The 26,734-nt window shown below is 46.0% G+C and overlaps 3 protein-coding genes across 6 annotated transcripts in view; 2 read left to right on the top strand and 1 right to left on the bottom strand.

The window, feature by feature from the left end:
* The window catches only part of gria4a (glutamate receptor, ionotropic, AMPA 4a), a 52,557-nt gene extending 41,126 nt beyond the window's left edge, over positions 1-11,431 (top strand). The window contains exons 12-16 of one of the 4 annotated variants that reach the window (XM_028962612.1): positions 1,244-1,442; positions 2,734-2,981; positions 7,174-7,288; positions 8,296-8,433; positions 9,523-11,431. In XM_028962612.1, coding sequence (XP_028818445.1) covers positions 1,244-1,442; positions 2,734-2,981; positions 7,174-7,288; positions 8,296-8,433; positions 9,523-9,687 — 865 coding nt within the window. In that variant the 3' untranslated portion in view covers positions 9,688-11,431. Of the gene's footprint in view, positions 1-1,243; positions 1,443-2,733; positions 2,982-6,298; positions 6,414-7,173; positions 7,289-8,295; positions 8,553-9,522 lie in introns of all 4 variants that reach the window. The other 3 variants (XM_028962611.1, XM_028962614.1, XM_028962613.1) reach the window with 3 other exon arrangements.
* Positions 11,432-12,336: 905 nt separating this feature from the next.
* msantd4 (Myb/SANT-like DNA-binding domain containing 4 with coiled-coils) lies at positions 12,337-16,423 on the bottom strand. The gene is made up of 3 exons (XM_028962198.1): positions 16,248-16,423; positions 15,201-15,738; positions 12,337-15,128 (listed from the first exon to the last, which is right to left on the bottom strand). Exons 2-3 carry the CDS (start codon positions 15,681-15,683, stop codon positions 14,319-14,321), a joined length of 1,293 nt encoding a protein of 430 aa, XP_028818031.1. The 5' UTR covers positions 15,684-15,738; positions 16,248-16,423; the 3' UTR covers positions 12,337-14,318.
* Positions 16,424-16,542: 119 nt separating this feature from the next.
* Positions 16,543-24,250, top strand: aasdhppt (aminoadipate-semialdehyde dehydrogenase-phosphopantetheinyl transferase). Its single transcript, XM_028962046.1, has 6 exons — positions 16,543-16,794; positions 16,893-17,121; positions 17,706-17,827; positions 18,020-18,181; positions 21,801-21,869; positions 22,056-24,250. Exons 1-6 carry the CDS (start codon positions 16,651-16,653, stop codon positions 22,218-22,220), a joined length of 891 nt encoding a protein of 296 aa, XP_028817879.1. The 5' UTR covers positions 16,543-16,650; the 3' UTR covers positions 22,221-24,250.
* The last annotated feature ends 2,484 nt before the right edge of the window (positions 24,251-26,734 follow it).

Here is a 26,734-nt window from a genome sequence, read left to right as displayed (position 1 = left end):
TCCAACGTGACTCTGTGATGTAAATAATGTCCGAGCAGCATGGCGACTTCTCCAGAATCGGGGTGGCTGGGGCAGGAATAGGATTGCTATCCCCCGTGTGGGTGTTTACATGAAAAGATACCGGTCCAACATCTCTCTCCATCTCTTCCTCTCTTTATCCGTCTCGCTCTCTCTCTCTCTTGCTCCCAGCGGGGCGAGCTGGGCTGCTTCCTGGGAAAAAGCCAGGCAGCAGATTGGATGGTTCACAGATTCGCCGTTGGCCTTAAAAGGCACAGCTCTCCTTTATGATCATCACAGGGTGTCCCTGAGGACGTCCCCTCTGGCCAGGGTCAGCCGAGACTGTCCTCTCTCATCTCTCCTGTCACTCATCCGTTCTGGTACTGCAGGCAAAAAAAAAAACAAAAAAAAAACTGCACTTAATTTAAAATTCGCTGCGCCGCTACGGTAGATGAGCATCGGCATCGACCCCGGTGGCCTGGGTCCCCAAATTTAAAAGCTCCTTTCCGTGTCCTTTTCGGTTTGTGACTCGTGCCGGTGAAGGGACACTGTTCGTCACTGCTGATGAATTTAACCGGCGTGGCGGCGCCGCGTCTTGAATAAACGACGGCATTATTAGCGCCGGCCACCGCTGTGGATGCTGCTCGCGTCATGAGCAAGTCGCTCGGAACGTTGATGCTAAGAGGTGACAATTTATGCAGAGTCAGGCATCGCTGGAGCCGAGCATCTGCGGGGGCCGTCGTTCTCGTTCGTCCCGCTTCCATTTCATTTCGTCGTGTGGGCACTAAAAAAAAAATGAGACGCCGGCCCGATATTTTAGGGCAAAGTCACAGAGGCCACTTCAGACCCCCAAGGAGAGGGAAAGAGAGCAGAACAGACGGGAGGAAAGGGGAGAGACGTCAGTCATTGATCGTAATCACCGCGGGCCGCGATTGGCCCCCGAGCGCTCCAGCGTACGAGCGGCTTGCTAAGCGTCTCGCTTTGTACGAGCGTTTTCACTTCGTTGTCTGCGATCGGTGGAAACGTGTCACTTCCTTCGGCGGCGTTGACGGAATGAATCAAAGCGGCTTCCAGCGAAGAACACAGACCCGACAGCAGTCATTCTGACACTGCTGACAAAGAACGCTTCCACGGTATCTAGCAGTCCTGACTAATGTGTGCTTCTGAGTGGCAACGTCTCTCTGGGCTCCTTCCTAAGCCGCCTCTTTTTCCCTCCTCAACTCCCACACTTCACGTCTCACACCAGGTCCCTTTCTGGACGCATCGTGGGAGGCGTGTGGTGGTTTTTCACCCTCATCATCATCTCCTCCTACACGGCCAACTTGGCTGCCTTCCTGACTGTGGAGAGGATGGTGTCTCCCATCGAGAGTGCCGAGGACCTGGCCAAGCAGACGGAGATCGCCTACGGAACGCTGGACTCGGGCTCCACCAAAGAGTTCTTCAGGGTAAGGCAGTTACGTTACGGAACAAGGTCATTACATCCTGGTTCGTATGATTCTGTCAGGGAAATACACAGGGGTACAGGCACCTCAACCAAGCTGGTAGCAAGCGGTCGAAATCCCCCACCCCCAAATTCAGTGTTCACAAGATGGCCCCCCCCACTTAGTCAAACGAAGTAGTTTGGTTGCCGAGGACCGAGGTTACAAGGGCCGCTGGGTACAATGACATCAGGCGCCAGTGCTGCCGTTGCTCTGGGCTGCATTGGCGCCAGGGAAGAGTTAACGGCAGAGACGGCACGCGCGGCCTCGCTTGGAAGCCTCCGCGCATCATCAACATAACAAGCAGCCTGGAATCTGTGGAGGGTGAAAAAGCAATTTACTCTGAGAAAGTGCTGAAAGGGATTTTACTTCCATTAATTACCCCGGCTCCTCAAAATGCCGCATGTGGTCCTCTCGCTTCCTCGCCGAACGCCTGCAGTAATCGCACGGAGATTCTGGTACCTGCTCCCGCATATTCCCGCGGTTATCTGGCACGAGGTGCGTGGACAAATTGTTCAAATACGCGACCCCAGTTCGCGCCCAGACCGATAAAGGCCTCGACATTCAAACGAGGAAGTTGAGGGGACGCCGAGGGCCTTTTCTGCTGCCAGACCTTACAAATGGCAGTCCAGACCAGACATTATTATGGGATGGCACCCTTTACGTCCTCAAACAGCCTCCCGCATTTACAGTGCAGACCTCGTCACCTCACTACATGTAAGTAGCGAGCAGGTTTTAGGGCCTCCTGCTTTCTGGTCTACCAGTGCGTCCTGCTGCATCAAGGTCAACTGTAATAACTGCCTGTTTGGGTTTTTTTTATTCTTGTTTTACTTTATTTGATTTATTTATTTTTAATATTGGCTCACTGGAGCGCTAATGGCTTAAGACCTTTTGTTCAACGGCCGACAACATTCCCGCGCTCTCCGATTACGGGGGCGTGGGCCCGGAATGCGTTTGTGCTGCAGCATCTGTGCCACAGTGATGTTTTTGTGTGCCTTTGATTTCAGCGTGTGTAACGGAGTAAGGCTGAGGGAGTTGAGTGTTGAGTGTGTGTGTGAAATGCAACATGCCATCAGTATCACCCTGTACTACATCAGAGGCTGAGAGAGGCTGTGCCCAGCCAAAAAAAAAAAAAAAAAAAAAAAACTATAATTAAAAAAAAAAACAATTAAAAACGAGGAAACGTCTACTTTCCTCTTTGCATTTACACACGAGCTCCCAGGCTTTCACGATTCGTTAACTGCTGCTGCTCCCTCAGAGGTCAAAGATCGCCGTCTATGAGAAGATGTGGAGCTACATGAAGTCCGCCGAGCCCACGGTCTTCACCAAGACGACGGCCGAGGGCGTGGCGCGAGTGCGCAAGTCCAAAGGGAAGTACGCCTTCCTGCTGGAGTCCACCATGAACGAGTACACGGAGCAGCGCAAGCCGTGCGACACCATGAAAGTCGGGGGCAACCTGGACTCCAAGGGCTACGGGGTGGCCACACCCAAAGGCTCACAGTTAAGGTGGGTGGAGTAGTATAACAATATCTCACATGTTGTTATGGTATTCCACCTACCCTGATGTGCCTTGCTCTCTCTCAGTCTTTCTTCATTTTCCATCTTCTCTCTTCTCCCTCCCTCCATTTTTAATCGCCCCGGCTCTCCGCACCCCCCACCCCCCGCCCCTCTTTGCTCACGCTCGGCCATCTCTCTCATCCTTTGATCCCATGTCTCTTCCCCATCTCTCTCTGAGCTCTGCTAGGTTAGGTTGTTAGCTGAACACATTGCTGTTGTACTGCTGTGTGCATGTGTGTTACTCTCTTTTCACTTTGCAGAACCAGCGCTCAGGTAACCATGTCTTTTGTTTTTGATGTCACCTTTTTTTTTTTTTTTCTTTTTTTTTTTTGTTACCCCTTTTTAAGTTTGTTTTTCTGAGTTATTAAGCATATGAAAAGGGTAGTAAGCACTGAGGGCTTTTGGTAAAGAATGACAGTGTGCAGATGAAATGATGCAATGACAGGAGAGCGGTGAGGAGGCGCAGACCGCGGCAGTGCAGCTTGACTCTCTGAGCCATCAAGGGGAATTTATAGATGAAACAGTAAAAAAAAAAAAAAAAAAGAAAAAGAGGCCCAAAAAAAATGGGGGGACTTCAGAAAATAAAAAAAAAATGTCATCAAACGCAGAGTTAGAGTTGGACTGAGTTTGAATGGAAAGCCTAAAGCATTGACAACAGTCTGTGAGTACACAAGTGTCACAACCCAAAGCAAAACGCATCGACTCAATGTGTAGATAACCGAGACCCAAAGCGTCCAGTTGGTGTCCAAGTCGACATTAGACTTGTTCCATCGACACTGTGGAAAAGTAAAAGAGATGTGAATATGCCTCCAGAACTATAACTTCCTCTGACTGCTCTCTTCCCATGGGAGGCTTCTGCCTCGGGCATTTTACTTGAATGGAAAGGAAGAAAGAAAAAAAACAAAAGACAGAAGGATTTTCCGCTTATTGTAAGAAAAGTGACTGACAGCGGACAATAATTCTCCTCAGTCGGCCATTTCAGGAATTATCGTTTGCTGTCATTGGCTTCTCCTTAACGCGAGGAAAATCGCACTGGAGCAGGCGCATGGTGGAGAGTGCGCAGCATCACGCACGAGCTGCAAATCCACACGGCGATCCGGCCTGGGCTCTGACTGTAGGCCATTAAACCCATGATGTCATGTACAGTTGTCAAGAATTTATTAGAAATCGCTCTACTGTTTATTTATTTATTTAATTATTATCATTTATATAGTTTACTTCTTGTTTGTTACACCCCCCCCCCCTTTGTAGTTGTGTCTTACGTTTGATGTGGTTTTGACATGGCTTGCAGCTCACCAGGATATCTCTCTCTCCTTCTCATATCACTTCTCTCAGTGACCCTGCTGTTTATTGAGATTCTGGTTCGTGAAAAATGGCCTCACCATTTTCTTTGGCCTCACCCAAACCCCCCCCCCCCAAAAAAAAAAACAACATCCGTATTATCGAGCCGTTAACAGTCTGCTGCTCCGTTTCAACTTTTATTTCCCCGAATAAATATGGGAGGCAGGAGGCTTTAAGGACGTGTGAAAATATCAAAAAGAATTTGCACGAAGTCCGAGGCGACGAGCCGTCGTCGTTATCGCCGTCCCTCCGCCAGAGACAGGAAGCCGGGACCAGCGAGAGTTAAAGATGGCGGGGAGGGGTGGAAGGAGCAAAGGGGAGGGGGGGAGACAGTAAGTCAATTGCAGACTGGGAGGTGGGTGGGGGGGGGGGGGGGGGGGGGGGGGGGGGGGGGGGGGGGTGCAGCGTAGCAGTGCAGGACTACAGATTGCGGCCCCCGAATGCCGCATTCCGCGGCGCCCGCGCACGAGGGCAGCATACAGATGCGCGCCCTTCCATCACGCTCGGTGGACACGGCGGGAGAACTTTTCCCGCTCGGCCACGCGAGACGCGCCGAGCCTGTCCTTCCTTTTCCCGCGGCAAACTGTATCTGTAGGCCGAACTCGTCGTTCGAGCTATTTTCTGCCACTGCGGCGCGCATCCGCCCCCCCCCCACTGCGCTTAGAGGTCATTTCTCTCTGTGGGCGCGAGGACGGAGCCAGGCAGGGGGATTACCCAGCGTTTTAATGCCCGTTTAATAGCGCATCCAATCCGTCCGCCCGCACTTTACTGCAGGGACGTTTTTCTTATCTTAAAAGGCTCTTAATTAGCAAAAAGAAATGGGCCCCATCTACATATTTAAGTACCCAGCCTGCGTGCATGCGGCCGTGAGAAAGCTTGGCGTGGACAAAGCGGACGTAACTGGCCATTTAGATCTCCCATCAATAGCCAGCGAGTATCGGAGCCTTAACTCGATGTCCCCGCATTGTCCCTCGGCGACAAAGAAATATTGAGCCGCCGGCACAGAGTAAATGGCCAAGAGGAAGAAGCACAAAATCCACCCGTTCCGGGCTGACATCACGAGGCACTTCCCCTCATCTTCTTCACATCCTGTTTCTTGCATGAAGGCAGAAAGGCCTTCAAAGAAAAATGGGTGGTAGTAGCCTAGTGGGCCTAGTGGGTAACACACTCGCCTGTGAACCGGAAGACCCAGGTTCAAACCCCACTTACTACCATTGTGTCCCTGAGCAAGACACTTAACCCTAAGTTGCTCCGGGGGGGACTGTCCCTGTAACTACTGACTGTAAGTCTTTACTTTACTTTACTTTATTTAGCAGACGCTTTTATCCAAAGCAAATTACAAGAGGAAGACACCAGCAATTCTCATTCGATTTCTATAGAATATTGAGTTTACAAACTAAGAGCCCTGATAAGGCTCAACTTGTCAGCGAGGAGCATGCTCAGAGATTGTTAGGTGCTAGACGAAGAAAAATTATAATGTATTTTGTAAGTCGCTCTGGATAAGGACGTCTGATAAATGCTGTAAATGTAAAAAGAAAACGAAGCCCCTGACGAACTTACGTCCTAATAACAGCAGGGTCGCGGTGCGGCGCCGTAGCAACACTGCCATTTAAAAATTAAAACAGCAATAATCTTCAGCACGTCCTCCCGCCCGGTGTCCGTATCAGGCTCTCCTCCCCGGAGTCGTTCACGGCTTTATCAGCTCCCATCGAGTCCGGCGGATTCGGACATGCTGGGGAGAGTGGACACCTTCCGAGTCCGCGCGAGGGTTCGGGCTTTCGCCTGAGGGAGGAGAGGGATGTCCGGGGCGGCGCTGCACTTCCCTCCACTCGTTTCTTCCCTGTTTTCCTTCTTTTTCCTTCTCTCCTTTTCTGCTCAGTAAGGCTGTTTATATTTCTGACAAAATATGTTTTATCGTTTTCAAGAAATGCGGTTAACCTCGCAGTGTTAAAACTGAACGAGCAAGGGCTGTTGGACAAATTGAAAAATAAATGGTGGTACGACAAGGGCGAGTGTGGCAGCGGAGGCGGTGACTCCAAGGTTAGCCTCTATGTCACCGAATGCGGGTAAACAGTGTGTGGCGTAATCGGCGCATCTGCTGCGGCACCAAAAAAAAAAAAACCCCAAAAGCCAACCTGTCTTTCTCCCAGCCAACCCCACGCACCGTTCAACGCCTCTCGCGGGGAGCGGTAACAAAGGCCCTGTGAACGCCGAGGAGAGAGCAATTACTGTCAAAGCAAAAATATTCGCCGTTCCTTCGACCACTCTACCGCCGAACAGGACCCTCGTCCGGCAGTGAAATGGAAAAGGGGGAAAATGGCCGGCCGCGGGCCGAGCACTTTTCTGAATTTCGAGTCAAATCATCTTGCATGACGCAACCTGTTGAAAAGCTCCGACGGCAGCGTTTTACCATTCAGCCACGGAGCGGTGATAGCTTGTACACCATTTTGTTTTTTTGCGGAGAGTGTGTATTGCCAATAGTCTTGGGTTCACAGTAATTGCCTCCGATGTTTGTTAAGCACGCCACAGCAGCATGTGCCCATTACCGGAAGCGATGTAGCGAGGTTCCATTCATATGTCTGTAGCTCAGCACCCCCCGCGCCCCCCAGCAAAAAAAAAAAAGAAAAAAAAGAATGAGCTTACACACATGTACTCAATGGGACCTCCGCTCCGTCACTTTTATTTATATATATATCTAAAAAAAAAAAGCAGTACATTCATGTGCAAGTTTTTTTCTACAATCTAATAACATAAAATAACATGTTATATGATGTTATTTATGTTATTTTTTCACGTGAAGAACCCCCGTAAACCTTGCCGTTTTGAAACTCAGTGAAGCAGGCGTCTTAGACAAACTGAAAAACAAATGGTGGTACGATAAGGGCGAATGTGGACCAAAGGACTCTGGAAGTAAGGTCAGTCTCTGGTCAGCTCGGGGAATAATAAACCCCCCCCTTCCCCTCACTGTTATGAAAAATACCATGCACAGACCTAATTCCTACGACGCAGTGTGTGTATGTGCAGACTGGCTGCAGACTAGGGCAGGTTCTGTCTCTGTTTTACTTAAGCGGAAGTTTTAGCCTCACGACACTCCCGACCGCTGCTTGCAGCATGCATGGCCACTTATGTGGGCTCACACTGAGTAGGACAGGCTTTAACCGACTGTGCGGCTCTTAACAGTGACGTTTTTTTATTTAATTTTTTTTTTACACCCGCATTAGGGTCACCTGGGCGCCCCGCTGGCTCCAGGTTAGCAGGCCTGGGTGCATGAGATTCTTACCGGTAGCTTTTAGCAGATTAAACATGACTATTGCGAGCAGAATGTAATGCATTTTGCGAGGCTCATGTTTCCATCATAGCACAAGCCAGAGTATCCTTGGGGATTCAAAAAAATAATAATAAGAAAGAAATAAATTAACAAAAAACAATAAATGATAGAAGGAGAAAGAATATATTATCTGGATGCACCTGGATCAGTGTAATCATATTTAATCACAGTTGTAATTTATAAACCGGGGGTTTTAAATCATATCTTTCAACACAACATATACGATGTAAATACATGTTTTCTGTTTATTATCAGTCCTGTCTTTAACAGTAGCTTGTCCCATGTATACCTTAGAAACACTAGTTGTAACAGTGCTAGCTGTACGTGTCGTAGTGCTTGTAGTTCTAGCTCTTGTAATAGCAGTGTGTTAAGTTTATCGTACTAATCAACTGCACAGACCAGCTAGTTAAGCTAGTTAACTTGTTGATCTAACCACTGACTGTTACAGTAGCTGCTAGTTGTGTTTGTTGCCGATAGCTCCGTGCGTCTGTGTCTGCAAAAACTGTGTGTGTGCCATGTTCGCTCCCGCCACTCTCGGTCTCCCTAACTCTTGTCTTGCTTCTTTCTCTCCCCCCCACGTCCCTGCAACCCTAGGACAAGAGCTCCCAGGCCCTCAGCCTCAGTAATGTGGCTGGGGTCTTCTACATCCTGGTCGGAGGCCTGGGTCTGGCCATGCTGGTGGCTCTGGTTGAATTCTGTTACAAGTCGCGGGCCGAAGCCAAGAGAATGAAGGTGGAATCGGCCGAACTGAATTTTAGTCCAGCTCCAAGCCCATCCCAGAGCACCCAGAATTTAGCCACATATAGAGAAGGGTACAACGTATACGGCACCGAGGGTGTTAAGATTTAGGGGTAGGATTTAGGGTCTCCTTTAGTAGGTGGGGTGGTGCGTCTCTTGTAGCACAGCAGTGTTTTGTGTGTTGCATTTTGTGGGCCGGTCCTTGTGACTGCTTCTTATCTTTACGTTTCTTTTCTTTTCTTTATTTCATTTAATAATCATAATTATAACAATGATATGATTATAATCATGAAACACTTTTTATTTTAATTTAATTTTTTTTTTTTATACAATGCTTTGCTCCAGACTTGTCTGGAGAGGCAGTGGCAAATTTGGTTCCGTTTTTGGCTGCAGATGATGATTGTGTACGCTCTTGGCTTTATATCACAGACACCTGCATTCTTTAGACTCTATATCAGTACATCCCAACTGAAATGAATATGGCATTTGCCTGAGTTGCCTGGGCAAATAAAAACACGTTTTACTCAACTTACCTCGGAAATGCCTTGGAGGATTTAGACTAAGCAGGTCTAAGTACCAACATTGTCTAGATTAGAGTCTGGATGCAATATATTATATTATGTTAATTTGGGCAGACACTTTTAATCGAAGCGACATATAGACAGTCACTGCATTTGGTGTATAAGGTCTAAATGAGAAAAAAAAAAAAAAAAAACAGAATGTCAGAATGTGGAAGTAAATTTCTTTTGTACCCAGAAACAAGATTTTGTTTATTTTCTGTATATAATAGAATTGCAGATGTCTAAAGTTATATTACTAATGGTTTGATGTTTGTTTGTTTGTTGTTGCCTGCATTTATTTTATTTATTTATTTGTTTTTAAGTTTTGGGGTTTTTTTGGTTTGTTTTTTTTTCTTTTCCAGAATTTGTCTTGTGGTAGTGAATGTTTGTGTAATTTTCTATCTTGTGTGTACACATTTCTTACAAATGGAGGCGAACAAACAGCAAACTCACATTTCTTTTCACCCTGCCTTCTCCCTTTTCTCCTCCCACCCCCTCTTTTGTCCGCCCACCCTCCTTCCAGCTCACCTTCACCGAAGCCATGCGAAACAAGGCCCGCCTGTCAATTACGGGTAGCGTGGGGGAAAATGGGCGTGTCCTGACCCCCGACTGCCCGAAGGCTGTGCACTCTGGGCCTTCTCTCCGACACAGCTCGGGACTTGCTGTTGTATCCTCGGACCTACCATGAAAACCAAAAACACACCTTGTGCCTTAAATCACACACACACAACACACATATTATTAACACAACAAACCAGATCTGAACACCGCCAGCAAGCATACGGAACCATTTTGTGAGGGGAATGGGTTACAGGAGCGACTTGGAAAGAAATGGAAAAAAACTACAATAAGGTTTATTGATCGAATTTTCTACGCGGTTTGGATTGCAACAGGAAAAGGGTCATAAACAGAGAAATGCGAGGTGAGAGGCTGACCGGACGGCAGCGGAGACTAATGGCTTCAGAAGCCTTTCATCAAAACGGCCGACGACTCCAAATTCGAGGACATTTGGCATTTCTCTAAACCAGATGGCTGACCTGCGGTTAGCAGAAGCAACGCACTTCAACTGGACGGGCTCAAGAGCGCCCCCTCCTGACGCCTTATCGAGAAAACAGGCCCACCTTGTTTCAGGACATCACCTTCCTCATCCACCGCATCACAGTCCACCAGGGCGGAGAGACGCCAGTACACATCTTCTAGAAGACCAGAAAACTGTAAACTTGAATCATAGACTATGTAAATGTGCAATTTTTTTTTCCCACAAATGTTTCAAAACTTAAGTATCCTCGGCTCGTGTCTTGACGAATGAGCACAGATACTAGCTGAGAGCTGACACTGTGTCCGTTAACCAACATGGATTACAGCACAGCAAATGTTTCTGGGTGTTAAAAAAAAAAAGAAGAAAAAAGAATAGTGTTCATGAAATGATTCATGACAACATGAGTACAAATTAAGTAAGATAATTACTCAACCGCAGTGGATCAGTTAGTAAATATGTACATGAAAACTTAAACCATGGACATAATTCAGAGATGAAAAGATGTTTGCTTTTTAACTGATGTAAATAACCCTGTAGCAGAACAGAACACATCTCTTTTGTAACCATCTTAGGTAATAATTCATTGCAATAATGAATATAAAAACAACACAACATGTAATTAAGAGGAAAAGAAAAACTTTTTATAAATATATATATAAATATATATATATAAATTACTTTAAAAATCTATAGAAATATAAAAGCAAAAATGAGCACCATCGTATGAGGTCATGCCACATGTTCTGTTTTGGGTTGGTTTGATGACAATAAAACAATTGGTCTTTTTTTGGTCAACTGCAACAAACTCACTGCGCTGAAATTGTGGTTTGTGTGTTTCTACATGGCACAGAAGACTGTTACCAATGGCAACATAAATCTAACAATTGTAATATCATCAGGTACAAGACACATTAAAAATAGCAGCTATTGCCATATTTAGTACGAGACATTAATTGGACTATCAAGATATGTAGAGTACCAAGATTAATTGGGATCACTGTAAGAAAGATTTTTTTACAGTGACCCTGACCCTGGTAATACGAGAATCCGGCTTGATGATGATGATGATTGTTTCTTTCACACTTTCGTTAAGTTTGTTGCAGTTGACTCTTCGTGTTCTTGTCTACACTGAATGTTGCAAACGATACACACACTCAAACACACACACTGTATGTCAGACACCGGGCTCACTTCTGGGGGTTCAAGTCATCAAACTTTGATTATCACAGCCTCGCAGTGTTCTGTGGTGTTTCTCAACTGTTTGCGTTGTTTGTTTCTTTGTTTTCTTTATTTTTCTTTTTGTAACCACCAATTATGACAAAATAAAACTAAAACATTTGTACATTAGTCCACAGTCATTTGCATCTTAAATTAATAAATCTATTCTGTCTAACTTCTGTTTCAGGCAAACTTTATGGTATAAACAAACATATTTTTCTTTGATTAAAACTCGTAAAAATGCACTTCATAGTGAAGACTTAAAAACTGTTATTCATTTTTGTCTGCACATGGAATTAAACAATGCTTTGGCAAATGTCTGACACAAATTCATCCATGGTGTTAACCGAAGCCTCTCTTACTGGGAGGGATGGGCCATTTCCCGTCAGAATGGAAAGAATATGATTTCAACACTATTTATTTCAAGTACCTGAAAGTGAAAGATGAGGTTTGTGTGCATTTACATTTACATTTACAGCATTTATCAGACGCCCTTATCCAGAGCGACTTACAATCAGTAGTTACAGGGGACAGTCTCCCTGTCCCTGTAAGTGGGATTCGAACCTGGGTCTTCTCGTTCATAGGCGAGTGTGTTACCCACTAGGCTACTACCACCCTTTGGACGGCGAGAGGAAACCGGAAAACCTGGAGGAGCCCTGCATGAATATGGGGAGAGTATACAAACACAAGATTCGGGATTCGAACCTTGGAGGCTTGAGGCCACATCGCTAACCACTGCACCACTGAGCGGCCTGCGCTAAAAAAAATCCTTAAATTCAATTTAACATAATAGTCAGGGTGTTGGCAGGGACAAGGTTATGAAATCTAATTGCTTTATGTCAAGCAATAAACTTGAGCCATATTTGATTACAAAAGGTCACAAAAATGTGACAGATTTCCATGTCATTTGACAGGGGTCTTTGATGATTTTGGACAGAAGACGATTTCTCCTTATATGAGTTTGTGCTACCATACCCAGTTTGGGGCTGACAAGTCACCTCTCCAGATTGCCAAGGTCACAAACACAAGCTGGTAATGGTGAACCCAATTATCACAGGAATTTGGGGACATCTATGGCACTGTCACTCAATAAGCATTTATTTTGTACCATATACTGCTAGACAAATGATCAGAATTCAATATATTTTATGTCAGTCACAAACAGGGCCAAACGTTCTCAGTCTATTGCCCTTTCATTTCCATTTCATGAGAGCAGGCCAGGCCTTATACATAATGGACTACTGCAGATTTATTGGATTTACTGGTGTGGAAAAGACTCGACCAGGATTAGCCATGTTCACTTTATGAGCAGATGTGAATTTCATTTCGTAGAGAAAAAGATAACGTACAAATCGTAATGTACAAATTAACCCAAAGGCAAGTCAATTATTTGAGTCAAAACAACAATGGTGGATATATATATATATACACACACACACACACACACACACACACACACCCATATATATATACACACACACACACACACACACACACACACACACTTTTTATTCACAATGATAAAAGTGCGGCCTTAGACCACAACTGACTCCACCCACCAGCCTTAACTGACCCACGGAAAGGCTGGTGTATCCTCAGTACAACACTAAAACAAACAAAAAAAAAACATAAAAAAGGACAAACAGCTCAATACATTTTCACCAAGGCATCTTATTGTTTCCTTATAGAGACACTTGTTTTTTGTGCTTCATTGCGAATGTAAAGACCACACTGTACATCCAATAACAGTACATATCACATACACAGAAAAAGCACTTGACTTATGCCACACAAACACATCCTACAAAAGGTCCTGTGTTACAGATAAGACTGGAAAAAACCTGTGTCCTTCTCAAAAAAAGGAAAATATTGAAATATTGATAGTTATCTGTAGTGAAGCTGCTGAGGCGGTATTTTCCCCGACAGATCACAGCGATCACAGCTCTGGCATTCGGCCATTTTTCTGGGGCCGACGCCCGCATTCGTCTCTGATTTTCTTTTCCCCCACTGGCCAATGCACCCGATTCACCACAACGAACAAACAGAAGGTCTGCACAATTACAACACGACTATGAGGAGCTGAAAGAAGGGAAAGTGATTGTTTTTGTCATTGTGATACACAGAATTGCACAGCACTCGGTGCACACAACGAAGTTCGTCCTCTGCATTTAACCCACCACCCACCCAGGCATCCCGGGACATTGTAGGGACCATACGGGATTAGAACCCGCAACCTTCCAGTTCTGAGTCCACTTTCGTAGCTGCTAGGCTGCCAATTTTGACTAAGGCTGAAATCGTAACTCTTGTTGTTTATATTCAATTTATTCGTCTTCTTGCTTCATCCTTGGGGTACCTTCCACTGCAGAAAGTACCAGAAAAACTGCTAATATTTTGTTTTGCACAGTCGGGTACGAGGCAGCACTGATGTGAACTGGACCCAAACCTACTAGCAACGGCATTCATAGCTGATATCTGTAGGAAATTCTATAAAATTGCCTTGAAATGGCCTCCCTGAAAAAACACAAGGAGTGACCATCATCTGGGCAGATGATCCGCCATAATGGACAGAAATGGACATACTGTATATTATAAACACAAAGTACCACTGGTTCCAGTTTCATTTACTGGAATTTCCTGCAAAAAAAAATAAATACAAAAGCTTGGAATCAAAGCTACTTGACAGACCGTCCAAATTCAAGGAATTTTCAGTTGTTTGCATGGACCACGGTAGAACGGTGTCGAACTTGTGATTTTGATTGAACAGTGCAGCCGTCCCATGTCAGAAAATCCAGACCAGACACTTCACAACACAGAGACCGTCGAAAGTGCCCTCCCTCGCCTGGTGACAGTACGAAACCCACGAGAACGGAATGCATTCAACCACGTATACCTATTACACTGGCACAACACAACCTCATAATTATACTGTAACACTTCAAACAGCGGCTCAAATGCTGTTGGTCCCATCTCTTCTCTAGCCTTCTCTTTCTCCAGGCACTTGTAGCTCCGTCCGTTCTCGTCCCTGGTCCGTGTCCGCTCTGCAAAGGCAGACCACCTCTTCTTCAGTGTCCCTGATGCAGCGCCATCTGCTGGCCATCCTTGTGCAGCTGCAGCCTCTCCTTCTCCACCTGCAGCCGCTCCTTCTCGATCTGCAGCCGGCCGGACTCGAACTTGAAGAACTGCAGCCGCTCCTTCTCCAGCTGCAGCCGCTCCTTCTCCAGCTTCAGCTTCTCCGTCTCCAGGTCCACGGCTGGGTGCCAGAAGAGTTTTCTGTCCTTTTCAGCGTCCAGGGTGGAAGAGGAGGCGACGGAGGACGAGGCGGCAGAGGCCGAGGTGGTGGGCGTGGTTGAGGACGTGGACGAAGGCGGTCCTTGTTGGGGCGGCGCCGACTGGTACATAAGCAGGCGAAGACGCTCCTTCTCCAGCTGCAGCCGCTCCCGCTCCAGCTGCAGACGCTCCCGCTCCATCTCCGCCTGCCGCAGCCGGTCCTTCTCCAACAGGAGGCGCTCCCGCTCCACCTGCAGCCGCTCCGACTCCACCTGCAGCCGGTGCTTCTCCAGGTCCAAGCGCTGCTTCTCCAGAGCAATAAGCAGGCTTGTGCTGTCGCTTCCACCCAGACCCATGCTGGCCACACTGACGCCCATGCCAGGAATCCCCATCCCAGACACGCCCAGAGCCCCCAGGTCGCGGCCGACGGCTACCCCCGGCGCAGCCTTGGTGGAGCTCAGCATCCCGAACTCATCGATGTGAGCGAAGACCTCCGGCACGCGGCCTTCTCTGTCAATGTCTGGCAGAATGGACGGGAAGCAATCTTCGTCATCGTCCTCTGGGTCTCCGTCTCCCTCCACGCCCTCCTCGGGGTCTCCTTCCAGCTGCACAGAGGCAAAAAAAAATCATTCACGCGTTCAGCGGTCTTATGGGGTCACAAGCAAACAAAGACGTACCCGGTATCCATTGGTGTCCTTATCTTCCATTTTGACTCCCGAGAGGGTGTGGCTACTAGGCTCCCCGAGGTCTGACAGGTCCTGCCAGTCACAAGCAGAATCCTTGGAGAAGCCGCCCACGTCAAGCGACTGGTCGCCGCCGCTGAGCGAGGCGTCGTTGTCCGGCGACGAGGGCTCGTACTCGCCCTTCAGGCCAGAGGTCAGCTCGGCGCAGATCTGCTTCCTCTTCATCAGCGCCCGCCAGTCCAGGTAGCGGCGCTTGACCTCGGCCGCGGTGCGCAGCTCGCCCTCTCCCAGCGCGTTCACACAGTCCGCCACCTCGTCCCACGCCCGCCTCTTCAGCTCGTTGATGGCGGTGTTCTGCTGGCGGGAGAAGAGGATCTCCCGCCGCTTGTGGATCTCGCGGATGAGCGTCTGGGTCTCCTTCACGCTGTAGTTGCTCTTCCGCTTCCTCTTCAGGTGTTTCAGCTGGAGGAAATCCATCTCCAAGGCTGGCAGAGGGTGGCGGCAGCAACGCCGGCGGCCTTGCGATGGGATTCTGGCAGAAGACGGCAAACATTACTGGACACAGGTGACGAGCAATCAGGTAACCTTTGACCTAAAGCCTTTTAACACTGAATCTCCTGCAAGCGTCCTGATGAATTTAAAGATGGAAGATGGAAAAGATGGTCCCTAAGTTAATCTTCGGTTAAGTTGTAATTGAGTGGTCTCGCGTTATTAAAATATTCCCTCCAGTTAGCAAACTGGAGACTAAACAATGAGAACTAATGACGTAAAAACGAGCCAATCACGGTCCACGGTCCATCTGCTCAAATTAACGCATCTTGCCGTGACTCCATCAGACGTGTGACCGCTTCGACACTCCCTGGCTATTACGCGTTAGTAATAAACGCTGTAGGGGTGTAATAACCGGTCCTGCGACGTTACGGCAGGGTGGACGTTTTAAAACGGGGCTGCTAGTCAGCTAGTAGCCGCTCGGGATGACGCGGTCCGCGGCACAGCGCGGCCAACATCTGGCGACCCCCGTTCCGTCGGCGGAATACTCACAACTTGTGACCGACGCGCTCCGGGGCGACGCCAAAGTGGAAATGTCAGCGGCCCATTATCATCAAATCAATGGCAAAGACAAATCGGAACCAGACCCCGGGGGCATGAACCGTAAACATTGGCGCCATTGGCTCGCCGCGCGTCACTCCTACCGCGCGCTGGCGCGCCCCCTCGACTGCTTCCGGCGCTCTGCCGCAGCGCGCCGCCCCGTCGGATTCTCCTACCCTCTCCCCGCGGACGGCTGACGGCGGGTAGGACTTTTCAACGGGTGGGAGGGCGTTGCGAAACACCGGAAGTGTCGCCGTCGGAGCTTCTTTCAACGTTTCTGGTTGAGACGGCATGCTATTTCCAGCGGGGCCTTTAATGCGTGTCGCCTTGATGAAATAGCGACCCGTGCGACACCATGGGCGGCGTGCGCTGGGCGTTCCGCTGCGGATCTTGGTCTCCGACCCGGTCGGAGTGGCTGCGCGCTGCCCGGTGCGTGCAGCGGGAGGAAAAGGAGAGGATCAGACAGTTCGTGTTCGCAAAAGATGCAAAATCAGCCATGGTACATCACGGCGTGCCGTAATGGAAACGAAATACTAAACGTTATGACTTCCAAACGCCTTGATCGTGTGTTTGTGCGTTTATATCTGTGCATGTTAGGCTGGTAGACTACTGATCCGCAAACTTGTATCAGAGAAGGTGGGAATTGCATGGGATCAGATCCACCTGGATAGAACTGCGAAAGGAAAACCTTTCCTCGCAAACCCAGCAACGCATGCTGCAAACCGGAAGTGGAACTTTAATGTGTCCCATCAGGGTGACTTTGCTGTTCTGGCAGCAGAGCAAGGCCTTGAAGTTGGGGTTGATGTAATGAAGACCACCAGGCCAGGTGGGTTTCATCTGATGCAGAAACTCGTGTAAAGTCCTCAAACTGTGCCTGCAAATGCCGATAAATAACCTGTGTATTTTAATAAAAGTGAAGTGCTGGTCGTTGTGGAACACAGCACACGGTGCACCAAACAAAATGTGTCGAGTGGTGGGCAGCCCTGAAAGGAGCAGTGTGTGGGGACGGTGCTTTGCTCAGTGGCATCTTGGAGGTTCAAGATTCAATACCTTATAGAGTACAGAATATAGTGTATGCTCCAAGGTGAAAGTGGCCCTGATTATGAGTTGACTTTGCCCACGTTCTTTCACATTGGAGCATACTGGGATTTGCAGTCTTATAACGAAACCCACCCCACCCCTGTTTAAGACATTTTGATTCATTTTGGAGGACTTTGCATTTCTTCAATTGAAATGTCTGAAACATTTCAAATCAGGTGACCTGATCAGCCACAAGGTGTCGCTGTTGCCAAACAGTTCTGCAAGGCTTCTCCAATGCAGCGTTTAAAGACCGGTTTTACTGTCAGGCCTGCAGCATTCACTTCTGCTCCCTCAGTATCTTCATTTTTGTTCATTTGCTCATGTTCCCAGGCAGCAGTTCCATCCCCGATTTTTTTCGGATCATGACAAGGCAGTTCACTGTGCACGAGTGGACCACCATCCGAGCAGCCGGGTCCGATCTGGACCAGCTGGACATGTTCTACAGGCACTGGGTAAAAGGGAGACTTCGTATAGCCCTCGTACTGCAGCCTCATTTCTAAAGTGCCATATGATTTTTCTTTTATTTGTATTGTAATAAGACTTTAAACACATTCATACTTTACACGATAAGGTCAAGTACAGTATGTTTTCATGATCAACATTACTGTCAAGTCCAGCGTCAGCTCACCTCTCTTTGTGCTTAGGCCTTAAAGGAGAGTTTCATCAAGGCCATCGGGACCGGTCTGGGCTTCAACCTGCAGAGAGCAGAGTTCCACGTGGCTCCTTTGGCAATGGTGGAGGGCCAGTTATACCGCCAGAGCAGACTTCACTTGGATGAGGAGGAGGAAGATGACTGGGTGTTTGAGGTGGGTCGGTGGAGATATTTCTTTACCTTTTTTTTATGTTTATGAGTAACATATTGAAGACCCTTTCAGCAGATTTTTTCCCCCACCAGTTTTACCTGGATGGGGACAGCCTTGGCAAGGTCTGACATGGCATAAACCTGCTGTTCCAGATTTGGCCAGTAGGGGCCCCCCCACACTTTAGTGTTGCATGGCAGGTCTGTAATTTGACCCGAGGAGAACATAATCAGTGACTAATTCAGTAGTCGTTTTTATTAAAGCAGATAGGCATCAGGATCATCGATCTCTCCCCGAGACGCAATTCCCTAAACTCCAGCACGTGGTGTCTTCAGGCACAAGACAAAATAGAAGAAATGCGCTCTTGTCTGGAGCTCCACTTTTGCACCCCAGGAGAGTCACCTTGAAAATCTCTGCAGAGGTGCATTAGTATGCATGCAGAAAAGATTGTTTTTTTTCTTTTTTTTAAAGAAGCGAATGGCGGTAGAAACATGACCCCAGAGGCTTTCAACTGACAAGCGTTTAAATGAAAACGAGGAGGCCGTTTTCAGCATTCTCCGGGGCACACGGGAAGGGAGAAATGAAACGGCGTAATAATGATGCAAGAGGGGAATTAAATGAGATATTGTGTAGAACTGAAAAGAAAATGTACTTTTGTATCTGATGTCGCCAGTGGCTTGCTCCTAAGTTTATAGTTGGGGGTACATTTTAAGTGGAATTACCTTAGTAGGGCCAATAACAGTTCCGTTGATTAAAGAAGCAATAAAACTGAGCAAGAGTGAGATCGTCATTTATGACTTTGTTAATGACTTATTCATTTTGTAATATTTCTGTTCAGGATCATGTTGTAGTTCATGGAGTCAGACGTTTCTATACGTGAATAGTGTACATTCCATCAAGCTAAACTGCCATGCACAGGTTCACAGTGGTAAAAAAATTATGGATTTGGACTTTTGGATCTGAACTTTTTGGGTCAACGGGTTTGTTAGCCCCTAGGCACTGGGATTTCAAATGCATGTCCAGCACGTCCTCAGTCATGCCACGTTTCATCCGTAAAATCTAACCCAAAGGCTGGTTTTACATGCATGGGTGAAAGGTATGTCCTTGTTCTTGACGCAAAGGAGACACAGTGGCAGGGACATTTTCAAACACTGGCAGAGCAAAGAAATCTGCAAATCTGAAAATGTAAAACGTGTGCAATGTTATTGTGGAATATTTACACGAATGACAAAAAGGATTACGGGAAAGGCATTTTCTGGGTCCAGCCATCCCTCTGGAAGCGTCTTTAGTGCATTTTAATCCAGCCTACGTCGCCAGAGACGGAGCATTCGTGCTCCCGTTCACGACTCATCACTTAACCGGAGGCTCAGCCCAAGCAGCACCTGTTATACATGGGCACGGGTGCGCAGGCAAACAGGAGAAACACATATTTGACCCTCGACCCTGCGTGCTTGGAGCCTTCCTCCGCGTTGATCAGTGCGTTTAATGAATACGCGCCCGAGCCACGTCACTTACAGTCGGAGACGTGTGTAACATTATGAGGTCGTCGCTGCGACAGCAGGCGCTGGACTCTCCACTTAATTACAGGGCTGGTATAATAACAGCGTGGGTCCGCCGCCGCTGCTGAAATGGCCGACCGAGAGGAAGACAGCAAGGAGGACAAGAACGGAGTAAATAATGACATGGTGAATGAAATCTACGGTCGAATGCAATATGCAGATGATAGCCTTTTTTTTAATTATTATTAAGAATAGTTGGACTCTATTATAATGTCAGTCATTTTCCACATGCTTGTCCAGCGCTGTCAGCCAGGAAGTCCCAAGGCCAATACCCCCCTGGGTCCACCTTGGGGTCATCTGTCCAGTGGGACATGCCTGGAAATTTTCCAGTGGCAGTGTTTCCTCTGGGCATCTTTATATTGTGTCCACATCGCTTCAAATCTTGGACCTGGGGGAAGTGTATCTCCTACGAGTTTGACTAGATCTTTATTTGGCAAAGACTACTGTGATTTCTTGTTTTTATAATATTTTAAGTTCAGACTCATTTTGTGCTTTTTTGTTCATGCAAAACAAGGACATTTCTGAATGACCCTTATTTTTTTTAACGTGTGTTCATTTGAAAGAGTACATTTGCTCATTTATCTAGACTTTCGTTCACTATATATATATATTTTTTTTTACTTTTATTTTCACTTTACTCATTTGCACACCTCGACCATATCTGATACACATATGTTATGTTAAAAACATAAAAGTGTAATATTCGGTTATGTTTGCAATATTTGCATATTTTTTCACTGTATACTTGCAATTATTGCAATACTGTGGTCTATAGCAGCCGCTAAAGCATTTCACTGCATATCATACCGTGTATGACTGTGTATGTGACAAATAAAATTTGAATGTATGTGTTCGTGGTGCAGTCTTAACAGGAGAGGGGTTGAGTGCACCTTGGCAGGTTTGAATGGATTTCAGTTCCACTTCGGTCCTGATGAAACATCAAGAGGCAAAGTATGAAGATGGAGTTGATATTGCATATCATGCATGCAGGGACCTCAGAGGGACCTTCCTCCGGGGTATTTGTAGGAACCCCTGCTAGACGGCTTGATTTTCAATAAGCATGCAACACCCATGGTGATGGTGTTGTTGGGCCGTCTACATTGTCTTACCGATCAATAAAAGGAAAGAAAGAAGCACCTCTGGTCAGTTCTTGGTTGCACCCAGTGAGCCCTTTGTTACTGATGCCGGGTGCGCATGAGCAGCACAAAAAAATTGGTTTTCAGTGATGGCCAGAATGCCCTGGGGGAGTCCCATTACGGCAACTGATTGTGCGTTAAAGGAGGAGAGCAATGTGAAAAGACTGTTGCCCTTGTTTAAAGGGGGTCTGATGTCGATGTGGAGGGTGGGGATGTGTGCAAGTGAGTTAATGACTCCACCCTAATGTCGCAGACAGAGACGTTGTTTATTAGACAGGCAATGATTTCTTTTCCCATCGTCTTGGTAGTAATTGAGCTGGGGATCGGAGAAAACAAGAGCCTTTTTAAGAAATTGCTTACGTGCTGTGCATTTTATCAGGAGAATGCACCAAAGGTTTAGGTAACTCTCATAAACCCAGTTTTTGTTAACACGATAAATAAATGTACAGGCGTTTTGGAATGGACAACTTCACTAAACTTCTCTTTTAGCCAAGGAGTAGGTTTGCTTTAAGAATGAGATCAGCCCAATTTTGTGGACAGATGAAACAAAAGTTGACTTTATTTCATAGAGCCTGGTATCTCTAACTGTGGTACTCAGGCTCCATCTAGTGGTACATGAGGAGACTTTGAGATAATTATTAACACTCTCATCATGAAAAGTTGGAAAACTCTGTTGTATTGATTCCATATCGCAGAGCAGATAAATTGAGGTCCACCTAGCATTTAGTCTTCTAATCCTGTAGATGGATGACTCTGTATGTCCACGCGGCAATCCAAAGCTATCATAATTGTTTCCTTTTCAAATATAGACAGATATAGTTGTCATGGAGTATTAATGAAGTGAAATGATTGTGAAGCACAGCACACAGCGCACACAACCGTGTTATTATGTTATTATTATGTTAATTTGTCATTCCTGTTTTTTAACAGGAATGTTTACTGGACAAACACCACCACATTGCGGTTGCCCTTGGAAGATCTGAGACTCCAGGGCCTGAGGTGAGCAGCAGCAGCTGTATTCCTGTATTTCTTTAAACTTGTGTCCACAAATAAACATTGCCAGATCTTAGAGGGCAATTAAATCTTTTTTTTCACTCTTTAGAATATATATTTTTTTAATGATTGATTTAATAGACATGGAAAGAATGGGTTTTCAAATGATGGCCTTCTGTCTTTTTGTCTCAGAGACCCCCGTGGAGTTTTTGTGACTCCGCACCCTCAGAGTTCACTGTGCTGAGCTTCAGTGACCTGATTTCAGGAGCCATGCCTCTCACAGAGGAAGACCCAGCCTACTGGGACATCTTCAAGGTGAAACAGGATGCTCCCACCCGCCAAAGTGACACAAACTGAAGATGGCCCATTCAAGGCGGCATTCCTGGTTGAAAAGGGTTTAAAGACTCACATGACTATTTGGATTTTGGCTCCTGAAGACGTCCTTACAGATCGGAACAGACAGACAAGACCACAAAGGATGGAATTTCTAATAGCGTTGGTCTTCATGAAACATTAATATTTTATTGTTGTAATGATCAGATCCTTTTGGGACTTTATTTATTCAAGCATTTCTGATGGTAAAACCTGAAGTAAAAACCTTTCATCTTCACGTTGCCCATGAACACTTGAAGTCATTTTTTTTTTCCTGCCCGCTAACCTTGTTCTATGCTGTGCAGTACAGCACCAGCCTCTGTCATGCCTTCTCTCTCTTCCTCTCTTCCCTGCCCTTCTTACTCTCCATCTGCCATGCGGCCTATTTTTGTCAGAGACATTTAGCAGGCCATTAGGGATTTGTGTTTGGAAGGCGCTGCTTTTAACAAACCGGGAGTCTGCTGTTCACTCTGCTGGCTACTGTGTCCATCTCTCCTTTTCCTCCATTCGCTGGTCATGGCTAGGAAGTGCAACATTAGAGGAAGAGGTGATCTATACTGTATGTACCGTCTGGGGCCGGCTCGGCGCTGCTGAGGTTTGAGCCACACTGTGAGCTGCCGAGTGGGACTGAGCATCGTCCATTACCTCCACCCAAAGGAGCTTGTTGCTGTTCTCTTACCTTCGGTGTCATAAACACAGATGGTGTGGGGTGTCTATCTGAAGTGCTTTTAATTTCTGATATCAGGAAGGGAAATTAGAAAGTGAAGTGATTGTCCCTTGTGATACACAGCAGCACAGCACACGCTGCACACAGTGAAATTTGTCCCCTGCATTTAACCCATCACCCTGTGTGAGCTGTGGGCAGCCATGACAGGCGCCCGGGGAGCAGTGTGTGGGGACGGTGCTTTTCTCAGTGGCACCTCAGTGGCACCATGGTGGATTGGGATTCGGCAGCCTTCTTTTTGGAATTTGACCTCACAACCTTCTTATTACGGGTTATTACATATTGTAATATGTGACTATTTTGGGGGAATTACTGTAAATCTTAAACTTTTGCAATGTAATTTTTTTTTTGTGTGCTAACACAGGAAGTTGAATCAAAATATGCTCTTCTGTAAAGTTGGTAAAATGTCACTTACGCCCATGTGGTTTTCGCAGCTTGGCAAAAACTCTGATAGATAATTTCTTTGTTTGCAACTGAGTTTTATAGTTAAAAAGAATCGTTGAGCATTCTCGTTGAGCGTTTTACTGGCTGCTGCCACAGAGGGAATCCCCCTGTACATAACGGCTTAAGTGCATCCATTGTATTTTTACCTGCTGGGGGCTCGGTGCCGTGGTGTTCTGCGTCAGCATGCATCTCTCTAAAATAAACCGCAGCTTCTGGGCACAGACTGAGTCTCCAATGCTGTTTTTGAGGAGACAGGGATTTAAGAACCTCACCAAAAATGGGCAAATTCACATTTCTAACCCCATGGTAATCTTGGCTTCATCAATCTAAAGCTCCAGATTCATACATACGAGCCTCTCAAATCCCCCAGAAACGGTTCCAGGGGGAATAAAGATGGAACATTTGGATACTCCTTGCTGAATAACAGTATCGTTTATATTTACAGCAGCCATTTAAGCATTTAAGCCCCTTGTCGCCCCTCTGTGAAGTATTTCATATTAAGTATTTTATTGGAAGGGGTTAAAACTTTTCCGTTGGATTGTTTTGTAGAACTTTAAATCACTTCATCATAAAACACCTTATTTGGATCAAAGAGGCTCCAGCATAGAGGATACTCCTGAGAAACCATCAAACTGACTGTACTGTCCTAAAGACATGTTCTTCAATGTTTTCTCACTGTTTAAGAGTCATTGAACTTTGACCTATGTGTGTGATGGAAAGTGGGTCTTATCCTAATGCTCCATTTGATCCTGAGGTTTTATGGTGAGGTGATACTCGCACTCTTACACCCCCATACTCATACATATATTCAAGCAGACGCATGTGTGTGTGTTTCAGCTTCTCAAATTACACTGTAAATACATTAGTTCACATGGTAACTGTTTTTAACCCATGTGGCTAAATGTCTGAGGAAGTCACGTAAAAAAAAAGACACTAGTGCTCCATGTCTTCCTCTGAGTTTTTAATTAAAAGATTCATGCAACATTGCATGCAATTATAGCCTTATTCTCTCAATTTAAAATGAATTCTGGAAGTCAGACTGGCAGCTGTCTGTTCTTTCTTTGCTTTGCATTAGTCAGGCAGACAGAGACGCCTTGGCTTTTCAAGGTTTTTCAATATTGCTTACCTTCGCTTTACCATTTTAAAGCAGCTCTGTCCATTGTGCACAGAAGCTAGAGGTTTTCTTTCCATCCTGTCTGTATAAAACACAGGAGGTGATTAATACCAATCTGTCTGCAAATCTGCAATGCAGAAGCATGAAAGGATTTTGTTTCTTCATTTTCCTCTGTTTTCACTCAATTGCAGACAGGAAATTACCCAATTTATCATCCCTGGCATTGAACAATGGCTTGAATATGTTCAGAAGGAACAGCATATGCCTGCTCCTATACATGCTCCTGGCATTAAATTTTTTACTATAATTTATGATTAATCATCAGTTATTCCCTCACCAAATTCCTAGATGAATTTTGAGCTTTTAAAAATACTAGTCAGGATTGGGAGCCCCAGGGTGTACTGCTAGATTAAGCTAGGTGAACCTCCAATGGAAGAGGCTTCAAGATTCAGACCTCCAGGTTAGGTCCCACATGGTGTTGTCCTCTGGGATCGTAAAATTTTTTCCAGCTCCTTGCCCAATCTGTTTGACTTTGAGGTCTTTTTGTCACCTGTCCACTGTTAGTGCTGGTGGATTTCCAAGAAAGCTTGAGCATACGTGATCCTCCGCAACCATCCAAGCTAATTCAATTGGAAATGCTTGCCGAACATTAACCTCAGTCACGATGAGTTTGTGGGATTAATGTACAAAGGAGCCTGTGTCTGCTTGTGATTCCAATTTGTTTTGTCTGCGGGAACATATGTCCAAAGTCCAAATATAGGGTTGAGGAGTCAAAGGGCTATCAGAGAAGGAGAAGGAAAGTGATGGAGCCATCACTCAGGTCATAATAACCACAACCACACATGGCAATGGAAGATTTGATCACAGTGTCTTAATCTCATTTCCCCACTCATCAGCACCGAGTAGAATGAGGGAGAGTGAGGAAGAGCATGGATGCTCCTCATCGCCATTCTTCAGCCTGATGATGACCCTGTCAGCTTTCGCTGACTGCAAATAAGAAGCTGATCTCATTCAGCAGTGTTAGCTGGTCCACTGGCAGCAACGTCATGTACACTACAAGTACAAACAGTGCGCAAAAATGTGAACAAAGCTAAATGTTTCAAATTTAAGTTCTCCAAAACAGCAGTGTTAGCTGTGAGAACAGCATTTCACACTCTTGGCTTCTCTCAAACACCTTAGACAACAGTCCTAAACAAGTCTTTTTTTCTTTCAGTTCACTCATGATAATGATCATCAGCCTCCATCAGCCAAAACAGCCTCCATCATGTTCTCCATATCCTACACTGGGCTCCATTTATCAAGTGTGCATACAGTGGAAAAACAGGTGTAGCATCATTTTAAGGAAGAGCATATTTTAAAGGCCAAGTATGTTAGCACACAAGCAAAAAAATGTTTAAGATTTACAGTAATTTTCCCCCCAAAATAGTCACAAATGCCTTTGAAATAAAAAGGGTTACATAATTTACATTTTACAGCATTTTTCTGACAACCTAATACAGACTGAGTTACACTTCAGGAGGACAGTCATCCCAGGAGACACCCAGGGTTTAGTGTCTTGCTCAGGGACACAATAGTAAGTGGGGTTTGAACCTGTGACTTTGTGGTCTTCTGGTTCATAGGCGAGTGTGTTACGATGTTATCACCTCATTTTATTTCCAAAAATCATTTCCTGATTTATCAAGTTTTGACGTGAGCATGCGATACGCAGAAGTCTATGGCTGCTCTCAGACCGCATCTACACTTCCTGTCATTGCAGACCCACCCTGTGAGAGAGAATAAATTGCATCATCCAACTACCTTGTGTACAGCGGTTAAAGGAAATTGACATATCGAGGATAAATTGTTGTTCACTGATGAAGCATTGTAGGTCAAACAATGAAAGAGGCCGAGTTAAATAACTCGTATTCAGCCATTACAGATCTGGCGCTGTTGTCTGACAGGAGCACCGAACAGCACCATTCTGTTACTCTCCACCAGAATTAATTAACTTCATCCATCTTTTTGAGCTTTCAGTGCAATAGTAATATTGGAGAAAGTCTTCATTACCTTGGTCGTAATGATGTCGATTTCTGATCAGCACAGGTACACCTGTTTCACGAATCATACGAGAAACACTGTGTACCATGATTTCTCTACCATAATATACGCTCTTATTGATAAATGAGGCCCATTAGATATAAGCCCAAACATTTGACTGAAGGTGACTGGATTGTATTG

Source organism: Denticeps clupeoides, chromosome 19, assembly GCF_900700375.1.
Source record: "Denticeps clupeoides chromosome 19, fDenClu1.1, whole genome shotgun sequence".
In the NCBI taxonomy this organism is placed as follows: Eukaryota; Metazoa; Chordata; class Actinopteri; order Clupeiformes; family Denticipitidae; genus Denticeps; species Denticeps clupeoides.
The sequence above is the reverse complement of the archived record's forward strand: the minus strand, read 5'-3'. Positions and strand labels throughout refer to the sequence as shown.

Excerpts from the sequence above, each read along its gene's own strand:
- msantd4 (XM_028962198.1), bottom strand. The coding sequence starts at position 15,683 with ATGGATTTCCTCCAGCTGAAACACCTGAAGAGGAAGCGGAAGAGCAAC. Across the intron at positions 15,129-15,200 it reads AGGACACCAATGGATACCGG|CTGGAAGGAGACCCCGAGGA; the intron begins GTACGTCTTTGT and ends GCCTCTGTGCAG.
- aasdhppt (XM_028962046.1), top strand. The coding sequence starts at position 16,651 with ATGGGCGGCGTGCGCTGGGCGTTCCGCTGCGGATCTTGGTCTCCGACC. Across the intron at positions 16,795-16,892 it reads AAGATGCAAAATCAGCCATG|GCTGGTAGACTACTGATCCG; the intron begins GTACATCACGGC and ends TGTGCATGTTAG. Across the intron at positions 17,828-18,019 it reads ACATGTTCTACAGGCACTGG|GCCTTAAAGGAGAGTTTCAT; the intron begins GTAAAAGGGAGA and ends CTTTGTGCTTAG.